This window comes from Callospermophilus lateralis, chromosome 3 (genome assembly GCF_048772815.1).
Source record: "Callospermophilus lateralis isolate mCalLat2 chromosome 3, mCalLat2.hap1, whole genome shotgun sequence".
NCBI lineage: Eukaryota > Metazoa > Chordata > Mammalia > Rodentia > Sciuridae > Callospermophilus > Callospermophilus lateralis.
This window is the reverse complement of record NC_135307.1, coordinates 110,024,441-110,046,516: the sequence shown is the minus strand read 5'-3', so window position 1 is coordinate 110,046,516 and position 22,076 is coordinate 110,024,441. Positions and strand designations below refer to the sequence as shown.

Genomic DNA, 22,076 nt, shown 5'->3' with positions numbered 1-22,076 from the left:
CCATATTAGATTTTAAGATCTTTGGGGGCTGAGGTTGTGGCTCAGTGGTAAAGTGCTCACCTAGCATGCACAAGGCACTGGGTTCAATCCTCAGCACCACATAAATGTAAAATAAAGATATTGTGTCCATCTAAAACTTAAAAAAATAAATATTAAAAAAAAAAAGAGATCTTTGGAAGCAAAGATACTCTTACTCATCTCTGAGTCACCTACTGGCAGCTCCCAGCATAGTGACTTACGTTCAGTAAGCATTCAATAAATATTAGTTTAAACTGAAATGATGAAACACTGAAGATAATGCCATTTCAAAAATACAACTAACAATTAAAGGAAAGGATACTGGTTTTAAAGGAGGCCTTATAGCAGCTATTAAATTAGCCAAAATACTAGCCTTAAAAAAAAAGTCCTGGTTAGGGATATAGCTCAGTTGGTAGAGTGCTTGCCTTGCATGCACAAGGCCCTGGGTTCAATCCCCAGCACCACCAAAAAAAAAAAAAAAAAAAAAGTAGAAAGTCCTGAGGCTTGAGGAAATAGTTGAAATATATATTATGAATTGGTTCAGCCAGGCTTGGTGGCGCACACCTGTAATCCCAGTCACTCAGGGAGCCTGAAGCAAGAGGATCTCACATTTGGGGCCAGACTAGGCAATTTAGCAAGACCCTGTTTCAAAAAGGGCTCAGTGTAGCTCAGTGATAGAGCACCCATGGGTTCAATCCTCAGAACCACACACACAGGAAAAAGTTTTAATCTATTTTTCAGAACATATTCTATTAATATGTGACAACAGTGGTAGCACAGTGCACTAGCTCTGATTTGGTAAGTGAATTCATCTGAAAGCAAAATAAAACAAATTGGTTCAAAAACATAAAAATATCGTCAAATAATAAAAATCTGGGAATCACATAAAACACCAATAAAATGCCATTTGCTTAGCCAACCAAAAGGACAAATATGAAGATTAGGCCCAAGTTAAAAAAAAAAAAGGAGGGAGGTGTTAAGTGATCTTAACTATCTAAATAAAAATGCATATAGTAGAATAATCAAAAATTAAACTAGAGAATATAATTTCTTTAAAAGGTGTTTATACATCCAAAATTTCTAGAGTTGTAATTTATTCAAAGAAGTGGGGAGGGCAGAGGTCACTCTACCCTTTTCTACTTTTTCATCAGCATGCTATAACCTCTTATTAACCTGACTCCCTCTCTGACATCAAAGCAGATGCCCATGGGAACTACACAGAGCAATCTTAAGGCAGAATCAGCATTTTCAGCAGTTGGTTCTACACTAGGATTCAAAGAACACCTGTTTTAAAACAAAATGCCATTCATCCTGGGACGAGTTAAATTAGCAAACAGGTATGTGAGCCTCTAAATAGGTCTTCTGGAATTTTGGACAACAAAACCAGGGCACTGGACATGAAGGAAAAATACAAATCAAGTAGCAGTAAGAAACCACTACAAAATTGGCAGTTTTGGGAAAAGAACAACAGAAACAAAACTGGGACCCTAAGCTTTCTTCTCAGGCCCCCCTCTTCCTCTTCTCAGCCTGTGGGTTCTCTGGACTTATTTTCTCAACATGTCAAAAAGATTCACCACTTCTTGACCTGTACTTCATGTGGATATGGAGGAAATAATTATCACATATAAAGCGGAAAGGTAGTCAGGAAGTTTTGTTGTTGTATTTAAACACTGTTTGATTTGTTTGTTTTTAGATGAGGGGGTTGGGGGTAGTCCTCACTATGTTGCCAGGCTGGTCTCAAACTCATGATGCAAGTGTGCCTCAGCCTCCTGAGCAGCTGGGACTACAAGTGCTCACCACCATGCCAGGCTTGATTTTCTCAACTCTACCAATAATGACGTGCTGTATCAGCAATGCAATAGATCCAGGGGTTCAAACAGGTATCCTCCCTAATAATTAAGGGGGGAAGATATACATAAGGTACACTTAATAAGTAAGAAATTGTATGTGGTAATGTAATAAGTACTAAAATGTGTGATTCACTAAAATGCCTGATATTTTTGGCCTGTGCACAGTGGAGTTCACCTATAATCCCAGTCCCTTGGGATCACAAGAGGAACAGAACCAGGCCAGCCTCAACAATTTAGTGAGACCCTGTATCAAAATGAAAAATCAAATGGACTGGGAATGTAGCCTGGTGATGAAGAGGCCCTGGGTTCAATTCCCAGTACCAAAAAAGAAGCTGGGTACAGTGACATACATATGTAATCCCCCAGCAACTCTGGAAGCTGAAACAGGAGGATCATGAGTTCAAGGCCAGCCTCAAATTGAGAGCCTATCTTAAAAAAAAGGGGGGGTGGGGGGGTATAACTCAGTAGTAGAGTACCTCTAGGTACCTATATAGGAGATATACTTTATACTAGATGTTGAGATATGGCTAGCATTTATTCATGCTAGATCTTGAAAGATGGGTAGTATTTATACCAGGCACCATGCTAGAGGCTAGGGAAACAGCAATGCAGTGTCTTGGTCCCTGCCCTCAAAAAAGCTAAAATTGTCAGGCACAGTAGCAGATGCCTATAATCCCAGCAACTTGGGAGGCCAAAGTAGGAGGTCAGCCTCAGCAATTTAGCAAGACCCTAAGCAACTTAGTGAGACCACATCTCAAAATTAAAATAAATAAATAAAAAGGGCTGGGGATGCAGCTCAGTGGTAAAGCACCTGTGTTCAATCCCCAGTAAAAAGATGACAACAATGAAGAAGCAGCAGCAGTGCTGCTTAAGTCTGATGGCAAATATAAAGCAAAAATAAAATCATGCAAAAGAGTAGTGGATGGGGATAAGCTCAGTGGTAGAGCACATTCTTTTTTTTTTTTTTTTTTAGAGAGAGAGAATTTTTTAATATTTATTTATTTTAGTTCTCAGCGGACACAACATCTCTGTTTGTATGTGGTGCTGAGCTGAGGATCGAACCCGGGCCGCACGCATGCCAGGCGAGCGTGCTACCGCTTGAGCCACATCCCCAGCCCCCGAGAGCACATTCTTAGCATGTGCGAGTCCCTGGGTTTGATCCCCAGCACCACAAAAAAAAAAAAAAAAAATATATATATATATATATATTGGGCTGGAGATACAATTCAGTGGTAGAATGCTTGCCTAGCATTCATGAGGTCCTGGATTCAATCACTAGCACTACAAAAAAAAAAAAAATCATTCAGTAATTTAGTAACATGAAGCAGGGTGTTTCAGACAAAGGAAGTGTGAGAAAGACCAGAGAAGGTAAAAAGCAGGGTGCTAGAGTGTGCTGGGGGGCAGGCCAGGGCAGTAAAGGGATCACTTTGTGTCACTTGGTGTGGATCACAGTAGGTGAGCTGGGAAAGAGGAAAATCAAACTGGATAGTATGGCAGGGTAAACAGTCACTCTACTCTAATGTCATCTCCTTTTCTTTCAAAGGAGCATTGATAAGCAGGAGTGGAATTTTGTGTTTATGTTCAAACAAGAGCCCCACACATCTCCTTGCCACGGGCTAAGTCATCTTTATGAATGTCTTTTCTACTTCTGTATCTTCTATGACAGCAGAAACATTCTTCCCAAGGACACAGAGTCGACAGAATCTGACATTACTTTTCACCTGAAGTAATTATTACCTCAAAGAGCCAATAGAAGCATCCACATTCAAAACTACGAAATCAGTGTAAATCCACTTTAAAAGCTCCTAGTTATCCTGGCGCACATCTCAGAAAAGGCAAGAAGCACCCCCATCAAAAGCACATCCACTTGTCTCAACTTTTCTGTCCCCTTCCTCAAGGGCCTTCACACTCTAACAGATGTGCGTTCCTTATAAATGAGGCAGAATTGCTGATGCTGTGAACTATGCTCTGAATGCAATAATTAAGTTTGAGTATTTCAAGGTTACATACAAATAGTTCAAAATCCAAAATCACAGATGCCACCAAAGCTAAGCAATGAGCCCTCCTAAGTTTATTCAGCATCTTGAGGCCTTCGAAGCACATTTTCATACACTATCTTTCTCTGCACAGTACTCCTTCCAGGAAGAACCTGTCCAACTTAATCAGGTATTTATCAAGTACCAACTATGGGCTGGGGATATAGCTCAGTTGGTAAAGTGCTTGCCTTGCATGTACAAGGCCCTGAGTTCAAACCCCTGCACCATTTAAAAAACAAAAAAACAAAAAAACTATGTGCCAGATACTGTTCTACATACTGAGCAAGGAATGAAGCAAAGCCTCAACCTTATGAAGCCCTCATAGTGGGGGGTTGGGGTGGATAAACACTTATATGCTGTGCAACATCAGTGCTGGAATATAGAGAAAAGGGACAATGGAAGAAAACAAAGAACCTGACAGGTAGGACCTGTAGATCAACATGGTACATTCTTATCATCCCCATTTCATAGATAAGGAAACTAAGAATCAGGAAGTACAAAGGACTTGCATTTGGAAAAAAAGGTCAGGTCTTGGGAGGTTCCCTGCCCCACTACTGAAATGTCTGTTCAGGGTTCAGGCTTCTCCTCAGGGAGATTAAAAGTGTTAGGTTTTGTTTGTTTTGCAGTGCTGGGGATCAAACCCAGGACCTTGAGCATGCTGTGCAAGCATTCTATCCCTGGGTTGCAATCCCAGCCCCCAAAAGTGTAGTTTTAAAGAGCTAAGAATGTGCCTTAAGCTGAGGATGCAGCTCAGCAGGAAAGCCCTCCTTAGCATGCACAAGGCGCTGGATTCAATCCCCAGCACCAAAAACAAACCATGCCTCATCTTGGAAGGAGAGATAAACTACCCTAAGACCCAGTGATCCCACTTTTGAGAACATTCCACAGTGAACTCTCACAAGGATCAAAAAGGATCTGTGTTTAAGGAAGGTCATGGAAGCACTGTTTAAGGCAGCAGTGGTTGGAAACAACAATGCCTCAGTCTCACTCTAGGAGAACAAGTAAAATGTGGTACATGCACATAATTGCCTGCTCTGCAACCAAGAGAAATAAAGACCTAGATACACACATAGTATCATGAATAGAGCTCAAAAACATGGTATTTGAGCCAAGCCTAGTGGCACATGCCTGTAATCCCAGCAACTCAGGAGATTCTCAAGTTCCAAGTCAACATTAGCAACTTAGTGAGATTCTGACTCAAACTAAAAAATGAAAAGGACTGGTAGAGCACAATTGGGTTCAATCCCTAGTACTGCATAAACACAAAACAAACACACAAGGTATTTGCTAAAAAAAAAAAAAAAAAAAAAGATATAAAACTTTGGGAATGGTTATTGGTCATTGAATCAGGTTCAAATATTCCCTGTCTCCTTTGAAGAAGATCCCTGCCCACTTTGAAGGTCAGCATGGCCAAGTGATTTGCTTTGGTCAACAAAATGGAGCAAAAGTGATATGTGCCACTACTGGACAAAAACTTTAAAAACCTGAATGGGGCTCACAAAATTTCCTTCCCATGTAAGCACATTTCAGAGATAGTGCCTCCATCACCCTGGGTCCCATAGACAGAGCCTTTCACTAACCTGAAAGTGTGTTCACCTTCTAAGGTTTTGTTGTTGGTTATTACCTCAACATAATGTAGTCTATATTGTCTGATGTCGATTTACAGGAAAATAGTATTTAGTACCCCAAGTACAGAAACACAGAAAATAATACCCTCTACTTCCCAAGGACAACAAAACAAGGGGGGAGGAGGAGATATAAAGCCATAATTTAATAGATAAAAATACAACCAAGCACATAAGTAGAATTATAAAGCCACAGATTAAATACCCTAGAGTAGGTAAGAGAGTATGTGGGAGAAAAAAGGAAATGGGAAGGAGGATGAGAGAAAAGGGGAAAATAAAAGGAAAAATTAAAGGGGATGAAAAGATGTATTACATAAATGTCCAAAATTTTGTTGATTTGATTCGTCCAACATACATGCACATCTATCACACTCCAGGTACTATTTCAGGGCTACTTACAGAGTAGTGAATCAAAACTGGGAAGTTCTATGCTTAAAGTTTATGGTGTACAAGAAAGGTGGATATTAACAATCCCCAGTTTAAAAAAAATAGACAATAATTAAGCCTCAAAAAAATCAGGTGACGGGCTGGGGATGTGGCTCAAGTGGTAGCGCGCTCGCCTGGCATGCGTGCGGCCTGGGTTCGATTCTCAGCACCACGTACAAACAAAGATGTTGTGTCCGCCAATAACTAAAAAATAAATATTAAAAAATTCTCTCTCTCTCTCATTCTCTCTCTCTCTCTCTCTTTAAAAAAAAAATCGGGTGACAACAAAGAAGAATATACTTTAGATGAGGTAGGCTGTGAGCATCTCTGAGGAAATGACATTTAGATATTTAAGCTGAGAGGTGATAACTGCTTCCTCTCCAGTTAGGAAAGAGGGAGAGATTATTCATTCTAGGAAAAGGGAAGAACAGGGCTGGGGTTGTAGCTTAGTGGTAGAGCACTTGCCTGACATGCATGAGGCCCTGGGTTCAATCCTCAGTACCACATAAAAATAAAATAAAGGTATTGTGTCCACCTACAACTAAAAAATAAATATTCAAAAAAAAAAAAAAAAAAAAGGGAAGAGCATGTGCAAAAGCCAAGAGGGAGCACAGACCTTCCCATGAAGGAAGTGAAAGAGGACCAATGTAGAGAAAGAAAGGAAGGGCAAGAAACGTGGTTAATGAGATTTGAGGGGGCTGGGGATGTGGCTCAAGCGGAGTGCGCTTGCCTGGCATGCGTGTGGCCCGGGTTCGATCCTCAGTACCACATACAAACAAAGATGTTGTGTCCGCTGAAAACTAAAAAATAATATTAAAAATTCTCTCTCTCTCTCTCTCTCTCTCTCTCTCTCTCTAAAAAAAAAAAAAAAAAAAAAAGAGATTTGAGGCAGGCAGCTCACTCAGGGTCCTATAGCCCAAAATAAGGAGTATAAATTTTATTTTATGATGGAACCAGAAAAACATTTTTTACAAAGAGGGAATAATATGATCTTATTTCTAACTTATTGCATTTAACACTTCAGATCCTAGAAATATGCTCACATATTTTTGTAGAATTTGCAAAAGAAGGATATGTTTGCATTCTTTTTGAGGATCCCCAAAACTTGCATAAAATTTAGGATCCATATAACCAGCTTCATCTCTGAATGGGGTAAAGCAATTTTGACAATTTGTTACCAAGAGTTATTCATTAGCAATGGATTTTTTTTCCTTCATTAATTCACATTATCTGATCATTTTAAAGTTGTGCCAGAACCTAATCACAGAAACGATGACCACAACAGAGTTCTTTCTACTGGCAACCCAAGATAGGGGAAGCTTTGCCTGAGAAATACTATCAGAGGGAAAAGGTGAAGAAGTACACAGCTTTCCTTCTCTTTAGTGCAGGAAAAAGGGGGAACAGTCCCTGTTTGTATCAGCAGCCTACACAAAGATGCCTCCTATTGTAACAACAATGAGTCTTGGAGGTACATGCAGATACCATGGAAACTAACCTAAGGATGGTTGTTTGTACAGAAGCACCCTAACTTACAGATCTACCACCGTGAATGGAAATTACCTTCCAATGTCTTTCAGTCTTCTCAACACTTACCAATAACAAAGGCATCATTTTGGGAAGGTTTACTACATACAAGCTCATTTAATCCTCACAACTATCCTAAGTAGGTTCTATCATTAGCCCCATTAATATGGATGAAAAAAAAATAAACCTAAGCCTCAGAGAGACTACTAAGACACTTGTCTCAGGTCATAAAACCACCACAAGTAACCAGAGTCAGGCTTCAAATCTAGTCTGACTCCAGAGCCTAACCTTCTAAGCACTATTTAAAACCTCCCAGTCCCACCCAAATTTTTCTCCTCCCAACTTCAAGGTAGTTTTTTTCTTATCCTCTTTGTATCCTTTTCATGTAATTTCTTCCCCTTGCAAGAATACAGCTGTGGAATCAACAAAATAATAACAGGTACTTCCACTCAATATCCACCTCTAAATCAAAGAGGAAAAGGATGATCAGTTCCCCAGAACCCACTGAGTCAAAACTTGTCCTGAGCTGGGTGTGGTGGCAATGCATGAAATCCAGCAACTCAGGAGCTGAGGCTAGGGGATTGTTAAATTTGAGGTCAGCCTGGAAACTTAGTGAAAACCTACCTTGAAATAAAAAGCAAAAAGTGGGGACTGGGGTTAATCACTCACCTAGCATGGTTGAAGCACTGGGTTCAATCCTTAGTACCATATAAAAAAAAATGAACAAAAACAAAGGTTAAAAAAAAAAAAAGTAAAAAGGGCTGCAGATGTAGCTCAGTGGTAGAGTACCTCTGGATTCAATCCTCTACTAATAAATAAAACTTGTCCAGAAAACAGTGAGGATTACTGAGGACCCCCCTGCCCTGGGGGCTTTCTGTCTGTTTTAAGGGCACAAAATACTGTACACTAAAACTGAAGGATAGTTTCCAATGCAATCCATCCATATGTACAAGTCAATATCAAGTAAAACAGCAACTCCAGTACTAAAAGAGCCTTAAGGGGGGGGGGGGGGTCTACTGGGAGCAAGTCTGAAAAACCTAGCAGAATTCACACAAATCTACCACCTATTGCCCTTGTGACCATTACAGGTAAGGACAGAGTCATCAAGCCAACAGAGACCCTCTAGGGAGAGGAAGGGAGGCTACAGAAATCATCAAAGGGCAGAAGGTCCATACCTACTCTATTCATTTCATCAGCAAGGATAAAGGTAAAAGGTTAGGACCCTTATCTTTTCTGGTTATGTCTCCAGCTAGATAGGCATCTCTCCCTCACATGGTCACGTTCTTTACTCAGGACCCAAAAAGAGTTGAGAGCGGGGCTGGGGCTGTAGCTCAGTGGCAGAATGCTTGCCTAGCATGCATGAGGCACTGGGTTCGATCCTGGGCACCACATAAAAATAAGCAATAAAATAAAGGCATTCTGTCCATCTACAATTATAAAAAAAAAAAAAAAAGAATTGAGAGAACTGAGAAATCCCCATGAAATAAGTGAGCCACACTGGAAACAGCGACTGAGCACCTTGCATGTGGTTTCCATGGTCATAGTATTCACGTCAGGAGTTCAGACCCCATGGTCAAGTAGGAAAGTCTGGGGAGTCACTGGTTAGGGGATGTTTATTTAATGAATGGTCAGATAAAGAAGAAAACCGCTTCCTTTTAGCAAGAGAGCTGCCAGGAAGAAGGCCAGGGACTGGGAGTCCCCAGAGTCAGCAAGGGAAAAGTCACATAGAAGTCTGTATACACACGCCCCCGCTGGCCATGCGGCCCACCGGCTACAAGGACCCACAGGTGTCAGGCACGAAGGTAAAGATACGGAAGCTGATCCCAACTCAATACCCTTACCCTAAGCCGGTCTCAAAGGCACAGATGTGCCCTTAATTTTTTCCAAGACATTTGCCTCCTCGTCCCGTTACAGGCCAGAATCCCAGAGGATCTATTTAGAAAACAGCAGCGGGAGGCTAGGGGCGATGTGCTAGCTTTCATTTTCTTGGGAGAAGACTGGTCAGTGGCCAAGACGACTGAAAAGGGGGAAAGTAGAGACTCGCTGAGTCCACTCACTGGTCTGAGTCAGGCGCGCAATCAGTGCTTAGTCACCGATACCTCGGCGGCGGGGAGTTCCTCGCCCCCTTCCAGTCCGAGCCCTACGTGACCAACCCGAGCGGAGCCCGGCGCGCAGTGCACGCTCGACTGGCGCTCGAGCGCCCCGGCCGGGCCTCCCCAGCCCGGCCCCCGCGCTCGCCGCCCACCCCGGACTTACTCCGCGGAGCTGGTCCCGTTAACCGCCGAGCCGTCGGGGGCCGGGTTCAGCTGGATGGGCGTCGGCTTCTTTTTAGGCATTTTGTACCGAGAAGGAGCTTCCAACTCCGAGGGGAGGGTGGCCCCTCTCGCTTCCTCCCTCTGCTCTAGCCGGCGCCCGCTGCGCGGGAGCAAGTCGGAGCCGCGGGCCCGAGGACTGACTTGGAGGGCGCTTCCTGCGCGGTCCCGTCAATGCCTAGGGGCCAGCGGCGGTCTCTGGGGACCCCCACCCCACCCTCCCGGAATCCGCGCGCAAGAAGCTGAAGGGCTGCCCCGCCGGCGCGGAGCGGGCTGCGTGCGCTCGGCAAGCTGGGATTCCCTCCCTCTCTCCTTCAGTCAGCGGGTCCCTCCGGCTAGGGCAGCCCCGCCGCGCGGGCAGCAGAACCTTGCTCCAGCCCCGGCCGGGGAAAGTGCAGGCGCCACCGCGCTCCTAGGAGCTCCGCGCAGCCGTCCCTGGGAGGGACTGGAGGGCGGGGGAGGGGCGGGGAAGGGGGAAGCCTCGCCCCTACCCTGGCCGCGGCGCTGTCTTCACCCCCAAATGGCTCCGCCCCATTGCCTCGCCGACAACCAATGGAAGCAAATAACGACGGCAGATGACGCGGAAATACGTCACGGGGGCGCGGTGCGCCCGCCTGGGAGCCGGGACGGCTCAGGCTCCACGGCGCCCTCTGCTGCCTGGAGGCACCCAGATAGACCCACTGGAAAAGAGAGGTTTAGTGTCCAGGCTCCTGGTTCCAGCTGTGCGTGAGATCCTCAGGGCCAGGTACTGCGCGCCTCCTCCTCTGAGAGCCTGGGGATCCTCTCCTCCCTCGGGAAAAGTTATTCTAATGGAGACGAAATTACAAGATAAGGAAAAGAACCTATTCTCTTATCAAGAGGGGCGACGTAGGAAAAAATAAAACTAAGGGAGACACTCCTTGCGCCAAACTAGGGGAGAGAGAGAGAGATTTTCCTGTTAATACTACCTAGTATAGAAAGGTGGGTACGCATTGCTGATGATAGTAAATCAATGCAACCTTTTTTGAGAGCAAATTGATAATTTTTAAAACCTGAAAAAACTATCAGGCCGGGACTTGGGAGGCTGAGGTAGGAGGATTGAAAGTTCCAGGCTAGCCTCAACAACTTAGCAAACCCCTGTCTCATAAATAAATAAATAAATAATTTTAAAATCCTGACATGATGGTGCACGCCTGTAATCGCAACAACTCGTGAAGCTACTGCAGGAAGATGGCAAGTTTGAGGCCAGCCTGGTAAACTTAGACCTTATCTCAAAAAAAGGCAGGGGGTGATGCTGGAGATGGAGCTCACTGGTAGTGCAATCCTGGGTTCAATCCCCAGTATGGAAGGGTGGGGTGCGGGAGGGACATTAGGTGCAGAACAAAATAAGGCCGGTGCGATGATGCCCGCTTGTAATCCCAGCACTCGGGAGTCAGCTGGATCGCGAGTTCAAAGCCAGCCTCAGCAATTTAGCAAGGCACTTAGCAACTCAGCAAAACTCTGTCTCTAAATATAATATTTTGGGGCTGGGGATGTGGCTCAAGCGGTAGCGCGCCCGCCTGGCATGCGTGCGGCCCGGGTTCGATCCTCAGCACCACATACAAAGATGTTGTGTCCGCCGATAACTAAAAAATAAATAATAAAATTCTCTCTCTCTCTCTCTCTCTCTCTCTCTCTCTCTCTCTCTCTCTTAAAAAAAAATATAATATTTTAAAAAGACTGGGGCTTGATGCGGTGGAACACGCCTGTAATCCCAACTGCTCGGGAGACTGAGGCAGGAGGATGGCGAGTTCAAAGCCAGCCTCAGCAAAAGTGAGGCACTAAGCAACTCAGTGAGACCCTGTCACTAAATAAAATACAAAATAGGGCTGAGGATGTGGCTTAGTGGTCGAGTGTCCCTGAATTCAATCCCCGGTACCAAAAAACACGGGGTGGGGGGGTGTTGTTATTTGGGATGTGGCTCAATGGTTAAGTCCCCTGGGTTCAATCCCTGGTATCAAAAACAAAAAACAAAACAAAAGAAAAAAAATACAACAAAGTAAGGATGTACGAGTGGAGGTCCAAAGCCAGGTGTCAGCCACCTGGTAGGTAAGGAGGCTATAGAAATCTGAGAAGGTGAAGAGGGCTTGCATGGGTATTCTAGCCCTAGAGCCCAAATGGGAAGAGCAAGGCAATCAAGCTGGGGAGGCCTGGCAGCTTTAGATGGGAGATTTGTTACATCATTATGATTGATCAAATAACTAGATAAATATCAAGTATGATGGAGCCAGTTTTCTCACTGTGGGAGAATTAAATACAGCCAGATGCCATGGTGCAAGACTGTAATCCCAGAAACTCCTGAGGCTAAGACAGGAGAATCACAGGTTCAGTGCCACCCTTAGCAACTTAACAGGGCCCTAACCAACTTAACAAGACCCTGTTTCAAAATTCAAAGTATAAAAAGGTTTGGGGATGTGACACATGGTTAAGCACCTCTGGGTTAAATCCTCTATAACCACCCCCAACCAAATACAAGTCAGAAAACTGTTATATTTGAATTGGAGATATCAGTGTAACTTTTAGTTTTTGCCACAAGAAAGTGATACTTTTTTTTTGGGGGGGGGGGGACTGGGAATTGAACCCAGGAGGGCTTAACCACTAATCCACGTCCCCAGCCCTTTTTAATATTCTATTTAGAGACAGGGTCTCACTGAGTTGCTTAAGGCCTCTATAAGTTGCTGAGGCTGGCTTTGAACTTGCCATCCTCCTGCCTCAGCCTCCTGAGCCACTGGGATTACAGGCAGACACCACTGCGCCCTAGTAATACTACTATTTTATGTAAAGTTCAAAACTGGCAAAACTCATCTCTGGTGATAGAAGTTGGTGTAGTACTTATTTTCTAGGTGGGTGCAATAGGAAGGTGAAATGAACTGACTTTCAAGGGCACTGGTCCCATTACAATCCATGCACTTTTCTGTCTTTATGGTATCCTTTAGTAAAACAATTTCTAGAAAAAGGGAAATTCTTTGGAAAAAAAATTTGTGTGTGTGATACTCAGGATCAAACTAAAAAACATTTGTATTTACTTTTTGGTGTTACTGGGTATTACTTTTTGGTATTACTGAGCTACATACATCTCCAGCCCTTTTTAGTTTTTATTTTGAGACAGAGTCTTGCTAAGTTGCCCAGACTGACCTGGAACTTAACATCTTATAGCCTGAGCCTCTCAAATTGCTAGAATCATGGACATGTGCCACTGTGCATTTTTTTTTTTAATCCTAAAAAGTAGGCGAATTGACCCAAATATAGTTTTATTCTGTTTTGTTTTTTACATTGAAAGAATAATATAGGCCTTTCTCAAAGGCCCTTTGTGTCTTCTAAGTGTTTTATAATTTTCATTTCAAATGTTATGTTTTTAAAATATTAGTATCAGCTTATGTGGGAGGGGAGAGCCAGAAAAGAACTTAAAAGGGGGCTGGGGATGTGGTTCAAGCGGTAGCGCGCTCGCCTGGCATGCATGTGGCCTGGGTTCGATCCTCAGTACCACATACAAACAAAGATGTTGTGTCCGCCGAAAAAATAAATAAATAAATAAATATTAAAAAATTCTCTCTCTCTCTCTCTCTCTCTCTCTCTCTCTCTCTTAAAAAAAAAAAAAAGAACTTAAAAGGTAATAAAAACTGCTAGTCACGGTGGTACACACCTACAATCCTAGGGGCTCAGAAGGCAGAGGCCAGAGGATTGAAAGTTCAAAGCTGGCCTCAGCAACTTAGTGTGGCCCTAAACAACTCAGCAAGATCCTGTCTCTAAATAAAATACAAAAAAGGGGGGCGGTGGGGCGGTAGGGATGTGGTTCAGTGGTTAAGTGCCCCCAAGTTCAATCCTCAGGACCAAAAAAAAAAAAGGTAATAAAAACCATTCATGATATACTACTCAATGATAATCTGGTTATATGATGGACTCCTGTGTTCATCTGCAACTATATTAAATGCAGTTGGTATTATAGAATCAGTTTTTTTTATATAATCAGTTTATGAGTTTTATTTTAGAGGCAAGTCCATATTTGTCCCCTTACAAATTAAGATTCTTTTATTCTCATGCTATGAAAAGGTTCAGTGGGGAAATTCAAAACTAAAACACTTCTGAGTATTGCAAACAGAAGTTATTCCATATGAAAAAGTTCTACCTTCCCCCCGCCCTTTTTTTTTTTTTGGTTTTTAATCTTTACTACCACATTTTCCTACACTCTAATGAGAGAGTTCTGGTTCTGGCTCTTTATCAATATTTTTTTTTTTTTTTTTTTTTTGGTGTTTGAGATTGAACCCAGGGCCTTGTGCATGCAAGGCAAGCACCCTACCAACTGAGCTATGTCCCCAGCCTCTATCAGATGATCAAATGTTTTTACTATCTTTAGTTCCCTTTGCCTAAAACTCATTCTGTTCATGTGAAGCTATTAAATTTTTTTAATAATTAGGAGGTGAGGAATGTAACCCATTGTCTGGATTTTTAAGTTCCTGGGTTTGGCAGCTGTTCCTGTTGAGTAACTGAGTAGAGTCAAGTGTGAAGGTTAACACCACGGTCCCTCCCCCTCGGAGGAGATGCATCCGCTTCCTCAGTCTTGATGTCAGATATTCCGATGGCAATGAAACCACTGGGTTATTTTGGGAACCACTTTTAATGGTGACTTGCTGTTCATTTAAAGAAAAAGATGCCTCCACAAGGTGGAGGATGTTGCAATTTTAGGTGCTATCTAAGGATGTGGCTTAAACCAGACAGGATGTGAGATCCAACACCTATGCTTTTGGAGGGTGGGGGTAGGTACTTCACCCTGGCTTAACAGATGTAGTACTGAGTTATTTTGATTTTTACCCTTGGGTAGCACAGTGAAAGAAGATACACTTGGGACCCACCAGCTTCCTAGAGAGTAGCTATGGAGAAGGAAGTCTGGACTTCCTTTGGAGTCAGTCTAGGATCCAGGATCCCGGATATTCTTATTCTCAATCTGGTGTAAGATTAAATAAATCTCAAATTTCTTTCCTAAGGCACTCATTTAAATGCTTGTCCTCATTGATATTTTCTAAATTTTCCTCTTGCTAGGTGCAGTAGTGCATGCCTGTAATCCCAGCGACCTTGGAAGCTGAGACAGGAGATATCAATAATTCTAGGCAAGCCTCAGCAATTTAGCTATGTCCTAAGCAATATAGTGAGATTCTGTATTAAAATAAAAAAATAAAAAGAGCTTTCAATATAGCTCAGTGGTAAAGCACCTCTGAGTTCAATCCCCAGTGCCCTCCCCCCGAAATAAATAAATATTCTTCTTCTTAATGATTTCTTTTACTCAGTGGAAAATTCCTGCAGCATCCTTCTCCTGTCAGGTATATTGTGAAGATTACAGGCAAGAAATTTAAAATAAGTGACCACTTGAGCTTTAGTTCTGAAGCTGTGATCAGATAATATGGGACTTACACAGGCAGAGTCATCAGAAAGTCTGATTATACATCTTTCTATAATTTGTTCTTGTTCAGAGGCAGATCAACTTATAGAGACCTGAGAATTTGCCTGAAAAGAATTTTGTTTCCAATAATGAAACATGTATGACACATAGTCCTGGGTTTATATGTATTTTAAGGTATTATAAACTATAATTACCGGTACATCTTTGTGTTTTGTAGTTTTATATACTCCCAGGGAGCAAGGAATCTCTTCTCCACAATGTGCCAGGTTGTTGTAATTGTACAGCCTCATAAAATATAAAGTATTATGTTTTGTCATTAGATTACTGCTGAACCATAAGGCTATTTACCTTCGCTCCTGTCTATGCTTTCTCTGAATAGGTAGACCTTTGTAACTAGATCCTAGACTGACATCTGATACGAGGCTTTTGCACTTGGACAGTGGGAGACTGAGTTCATTTTTGAATTTTAGAACTGGATTATAGAGGTCCTGGTGCCCAATCAGCTCACTTATAATTGTGAAAACAGCCTATCAGGGTACGATGGTGTCCTCCAAGGTCACACAGCTAGTGAGGGGTAAAACAGGGACATCTTCTGAGTCCCTGTGATCTTTTAGCTGGATGCGTAGGACCAGCACTCAGGAAACCAAGGTGGAAGGATCACTTGAGCCTATGAGTTAGAGACCATCCTGGGAACTTAGCAAGAGAATAAAGTCTGTTATGTTGCCAAATAGTAGATAGGTAAAATTAATTTTGTTAGACAGTCATAAAGTGGATTTGTTTGGTGGTGATATTTTCAATTATAAAGACACTAAAGCAGGTGCTGGTGATAGTTCAGACCTGTAATTCCAGCTACCAAGGAATCTGAAGCGGGAGGATCAAAAGTTCAAGGTCTTCCTGGGCAACTTAGCAAGACCCTACCTCAAAATAAAAAATTAGAAAGACTTTGGATTTAGCTCAGTGGTAGAGTGCTTGCCTAGTATGTGCAAGGCCCTAGATTTGATCCCCAGTACTGAGGGGAGAAAAAAATGACACTAAATATCTTATAATATCATAAATAATAATGATTATTTTTCCTTTCCTCCAGTTTTAATACCTTCAATTTCAACTGATATCATATCATATTTTGTATAAATTCAATAGATTTGAATTTATCATACTTAATAATTCTTTTAAGCTTTATAAATTTGAGGCCAAATTTAGAAATTGACAAACCTAAATATCATTCAAATTTAATTCCTAAAATATCTCCCCCCGCCTCTGTCTCTTTCTCTCTCTTGGTGGTGCTAGTGATTGAATCCAGGCAGGGCCTTGTACATGCTAAGCACGTCCTTTACCATTGAGCTACTTCTCCAGCCCCTGTAAAACTCTTTTTTTAGAAAGTAATTTCATATAATATCCATCATGCTTATAGTTCAAATTTAGGACTTTATTTAGGAAAATAATCACAGATGTGCAATGGGGATGTTTGTTTCAGCATTTGTTTCATAAAAACAAAATGTAAACACAAATCAATGTATCTTTTTCTTTTGGGAAATATAACAATTTGTTGATATTGGTTATCTTTGAAAGAAAGACTTGCTAAGTGGGAAGAGGATCTTTTTCTTTTCATTTTGTATACCTTTTTTGTATTTTATTTTTCTGTCTAGTTACATATGTTACTTTATTTTACTTTATTCAAAACACCAAGAAGCCAGGGTATTTATAAATTTTTTTTGGTTGTAGATGGACATAATACCTTTATTTTATTTATTTTTATGTGGTGCTGAGGATTGAACCCAGTGCCTCACATGTGCTTGACAAATACTCTACCACTGAGCTAGAACCCCAACCTCCCAACCCCAAATAAATATATATATTTTTTTATCTTGGGGATTGAATCTATGGCCTTGCAGGTACTAAACACAAACTATAATTGAGCTACATCCCAGCCCTAAAGTGTACATTTTGAATAGTTTTGACATACGCAAATAAACCATCCTGACAATTAGTATAATGAACATATCAATTATCCCCAATAGTGTCCTTATATGCCGGTCTTGAAACTCTTTCTCATCTGTCCCTTCTCCCACTATAGTTTGCATTTTGTAGAATTTATGTAAATGGAATTGTTAAATATATCACCCCTTTGGATTTTTCACTTGCACTTTTAAAGATTCACCTATGTTGGGGCTGGGGTTGGGGCTCAGTGGTAGAGTGCTCACTTAGCATGTTCAAGGCCCTGAGTTCGATCCTCAGCACCGTATAAAAATAAATAAAATAAAAGGTATTCTGTCCAATTACAACTAAAAAATAATTTTTTAAAAAAGTACCTTTGTGGTACTTTAAAAAAAAAAAAAGATTCACCCATGTTGTTGTATATATCAGTTGTCTCACTGATTGCAAATAGTATGTCATTTTATGGATATATCACAATTTATTACTCTTTTTAAAAAAATTTTTTTAATTGTAGATGGACACAATACCTTTATTTATTTTATTTTATTTTTATGTGGTGCTGAGAATGGAACCCAGTGCTTCACACATGCTAGGCAAGCACTCTACCACTGAACTAGAACCCCAGCCCTTGTTACCTTTTGATAGACATTTGGGTTCCCCAACCCCTGCTTTTTTTGGATATTACAAATAAAAGTGCTATAGACATCTGGTACAAGTCTTTATCTGTGTACAAATAATTTCTTTTATATAAGTAACTTAAGAGTAAAAGCCTGGGTCATATAGTAGGTATGTGTTTAACTTTTTTTAAGTGTTTAAACTCTGTTACATTCCTATCAGTACCCAAGGATAGTTCCATTTGTTCTACATCCTTGTCAATATTTGGTAAGATCAGTCTTTTTAAACTTTAAACTTTGTGTAGTTGTGTCTCGTTGTAGTTTAATTTATATGTCCTTACTGACTAATGATATTCAGACTATTTTTGTGCTTGTTTGACATACAGATATCTTCTTTGGCAAAGTGAATGTTTAGAATTTTTTGCCATTTTTAATTTTTTGTCTATTATGGTGTTATAAGAATTCTTATATTCTCCAGATACAAGTCCTTTGTCAGGCATATATTTGCAATGATTCTTTTCCTGCCTATTAGTTTGCCTCTTCATTTTCTTTAAAGAACATTTTTTTTTAATATTAGAGATTTAACCCAGGGGTACTTTACCACTGAGCTGCATCCGCAGTCGGTTTTGCTTTTTTATTTTGAGACAGGGTCTCACTAAGATGCTTAGGGCCTCACTAAATTGCTGAGGCTGGCCTCAAACTTGTCATCCTCCTGCCTCAGCCTCCCCAGTTGTTGAGATTACAAGGCAAGAACCGACCATTCCACCTGTTTTGTTTTGTTTTAATCAGTCTCCATAGAGACTGTCAAAAATTGCCTATGCTGACTATATTTCAAGTTGTCATAGCATAGTATTGCGAAAAGTTTTCAATTAGCAATAATCATACCTCAGATAAATTTCATAGGCTACAATACTGCCTCTGTGCAAAGTTAAACTTTAAATCTTTAGTAATACTCCTTCCTTGTGAAAATGCTTAGGGATAGCTCCCCAGCTCCCTCACCGGGTAAGAATGTTCTTTTCAAACATTTGAACAAAAGACATTTCAAAATTATGAGAGTTTAAAAAAACCTAAAGTTTTTTTTTTCAAATATTTTTCAGAATTGCAAAATAACCTACTATTACTATTGAGGATATAGTATAAGTAATTTATTTATTTATTTATTTATTTTAGTTTTCGGCAGACACAACATCTTTGGTTGTATGTGGTGCTGAGGATTGAACCTGGGCCGCAGGCATGCCAGACAAGTGCGCTACCACTTGAGCCACATCCCCAGCCCTAGTATAAGTAATTTAAAAAGTGAGACATGAAATCAAACGGTGCTGGTCTTCTTATGCTGCATAGTTGAGTGCTTTCTTTTTTCTTTTAATTTTGAGACAGCATCTTGCTAAGTTGCTTAGGGCCTCACTAAGTTTCTGAGGCTGGCTTTGACCTTGTGATCCTCCTGCCCCAGCCTCCTGACCTCCTGGGATCACAAGTGTGTGCCACTATGCCCAGTGGGAATGCTTTCTTATTACCCTTCTTTTCCATCAAATTATAGTTGGATGAACCAAGCATGGTGGTGCATGCCTGTAATCCCAGCTATTCAGAGGCAGAGGCAGAAGGATCTCCTGAGCTGGGAGATCCAGCAGAGCAACATAGCCAGATCCCTTCTCAAAACAACACAACCAGGGCTGGGGATGTGGCTCAAGCGGTAACGCCCTCACCTGGCATGCATGCAGCCCAGGTTCGATCCTCAGCACCACATACAAAGATGTTGTGTCCGTCAATAACTAAAAAATAAGTATTAAACTTCTCTCTCTCTCTTTCTTTCTTTCTTTCTTTCTCTCTCTCTCTCTCTCTCTCTCTCCCTCCCTCCCTCCCTCCCTCCCTCCCTCCCTCCCTCATTAAAAAAAAAAAAAAACACACAACTATTTCAGTTTGGATGGAGATGAGAACCATTTACTGCTTTAATATATGGCATTAAAGTCCTCTGTGGAAGTGAAATGTTCTAGTTGGGAAGAATACTGTATTTTAATAAGTCCCTTAAGTTGGTAAGCACCTGTTTACATTGCTTCTTAGTTCAACCTGAGGGTGTTAGCCAGCTTCAAGCTTTAGAAAACTGGGGAACATGGTCTACACAACAGAAGACATGGAAAGGAAGGAGAAAAATAGGGAAGGTAACATTAGGATGAAGGCTTTAGCCAGGTACAGTGGTACACACCCATAATTCCAATGGCTGGAAAGGAGGATCGCAGGTTCAAAGCAAGCCTCAGCAACTTAGGCTGTAGGCAACCTAGTGAAACCCTGTCTTAAAATAAAATATAAAAAAAAGTTGGGGATATGGTTCAGTGGTTAAGTGGCCCTGGGTTCAATCCCTGGTACAAAAAAAAAAAAAAGAAGAAGAAGAAGTCTTGATCAAGTACCATGTAACTCTCTCCCCATGAAAACTAAAGGAGTAATTTTATTGTTGAAATTGGAGAAAGGGACTACAGGCTACGTTGAATGTTTTAGAACATAAGATGTGAGATTGAGTAACTCAGAGGCCCATATAATCATGAAAACCCGTCTCACTGTGAACTTACAGAAATCTTGGGAAGGTGCTGGGGATAAAACTCAGAGGTAGAGCAGTTGCCTAGCATGTATGAGGACATGGGTTTAATCCCCAGGATCACAGAAAGTAAGAGAGAAAGAAGGGAAGGAGGTGGGGGGAGCGAATAAATAAATAAATTTTGGGAGAGATCCCAACTTCCACAGGCAGTGAAAGTGAAAATGATCAGTGTTAAATCAACTGTATTTGAACTATGAAAAATGGAGAGACTGTAGCTGAAATCCTGGGCATTTGCATGATTCTAAAATAGTACAGTCTCCAGTATCAAAATTTAAACCTTTAGATGGAGATGAGAACAATTTACTGCTTTAATATATGGCATTAAAGTCCTCTGTGGCTCAGTGGTAGAGCACTTGCCTCGCACGTGTGAGACCCTGGGTTCTATCCTCAGCACCACATAAAAGAAAATTAAGAAAAAAAGATATTGTGTCCATCTACAACTAAAAAAAAATTAAACACTCTACCTTTTTTTGTTTGTTTGTTTATTTGTTTTAAGAGATGAAGTCTCATTATGTTGCATAGCTTGATTCAAATTGCTATGCTCTAATTGTCCTTCCACCTCAGCCTCCCAAGGAGCTGGGATTGCAGGTGTGAGCCATCAAGACAAAAATATAATCTGCAATTGTATTTTTTTGGGCTTACTTACTCAAGTGTTTGCCTAGAATCAAACCTCAAGCACCATCCAGAGCTCAAATTTAATTAAGTTTCCACCTTAACTCTATCTCCTTCTGTAGTCATTTCTCCATTCAGCTCAGATCCAGTTCAGTGGTTAAGTTGCTTTCTGCAAATACTTCAAGTCCATGTCTCTTTTACTTTTTATTGTGCTTTCCTGAGAAAACCTCAACTCTGGAGTGACCTGGTTTTATCTTCTTTGACTCTTCCTATCACGAAACAATCACACCTGCATCTAAACTTACTGTCCTTCATATTAAGAGACAAGAAGGGGCTGTGGTTGTGGCTCAGCGGTAAGCGCTTGGCTAGCACATGTGAGACACTGGGTTTGATTCTCAGCACAAAATACATAAAAATAAACAAATAAATAAAAGTATTAAAAATTTTTAAAAAGAATGAAGTAATTCACCCTCCAATCAAAGGCTATCCCTTTTGCCTGTGACTTAAATCATTATCTCCTATCTTCTCAAGTCTTTGCTCCTTTAATTAACATATATGTTACATGTGTAAGAATGTGTGTGTGTCTACACACACACACACCAGGCATGGTGGCACACATTATCCCACCCATCTACTTGGGAAGCTGATGTAGGAGGATGGCAAGTTCCAGGCCAACCTGGGAAACTTTATGATATCCTGTTCCAAAATAAAATTTTATAAAGGGCTGGGGATTTAGCTCAGTGGTAGAGAGCACCTAATTTCAATCCCCAGTACCAAGGGAAAAAAGAATGCTCAAAAGTAACACTGTTCATGGTTGCAAAACAACTGGAAACATTCCAAATGTTCTTCAATGAGAGAATGCTTAAATAAACTGTAGTGATTAAAAAATAGAATAGTGGGGCTGGGGATGTGGCTCAAGCGGTAGCGCGCTCGCCTGGCGTGCGTGCGGCCCGGGTTCGATCCTCAGTACCACATACAAACAAAGATGTTGTGTCCGCCGAGAACTAAAAAAAAAAAAAAAAAATATTAAAAAAAAATTCTCTCTCTCTCTCTCTCACCCTCTCACTCAGTCTTTAAAAAAAAAAAATAGAATAGTATACAGCAGTGAAAATTTTCTGAACTAC

At 41.2% G+C, this 22,076-nt stretch overlaps 1 protein-coding gene and 2 non-coding genes across 3 annotated transcripts in view; 1 reads left to right on the top strand and 2 right to left on the bottom strand.

The window, feature by feature from the left end:
• Map2k1 (mitogen-activated protein kinase kinase 1) overlaps positions 1-10,257 on the bottom strand; it is a 79,587-nt gene extending 69,330 nt beyond the window's left edge. Inside the window, exon 1 of the mRNA XM_076850985.2 lies at positions 9,736-10,257. Coding sequence (XP_076707100.1) covers positions 9,736-9,815 — 80 coding nt within the window. The 5' untranslated portion in view covers positions 9,816-10,257. The remainder of the gene's footprint in view (positions 1-9,735) is intronic.
• On the top strand, positions 414-485 carry Trnaa-ugc (transfer RNA alanine (anticodon UGC)). Its single transcript has one exon. It is a non-coding gene; the product is annotated as a tRNA-Ala (tRNA).
• Positions 10,258-18,542: 8,285 nt separating the features above from the next.
• LOC143396230 (U4 spliceosomal RNA) lies at positions 18,543-18,683 on the bottom strand. The gene has a single exon (XR_013091086.1). It is a non-coding gene; the product is annotated as a U4 spliceosomal RNA (small nuclear RNA).
• Positions 18,684-22,076: the final 3,393 nt, after the last annotated feature.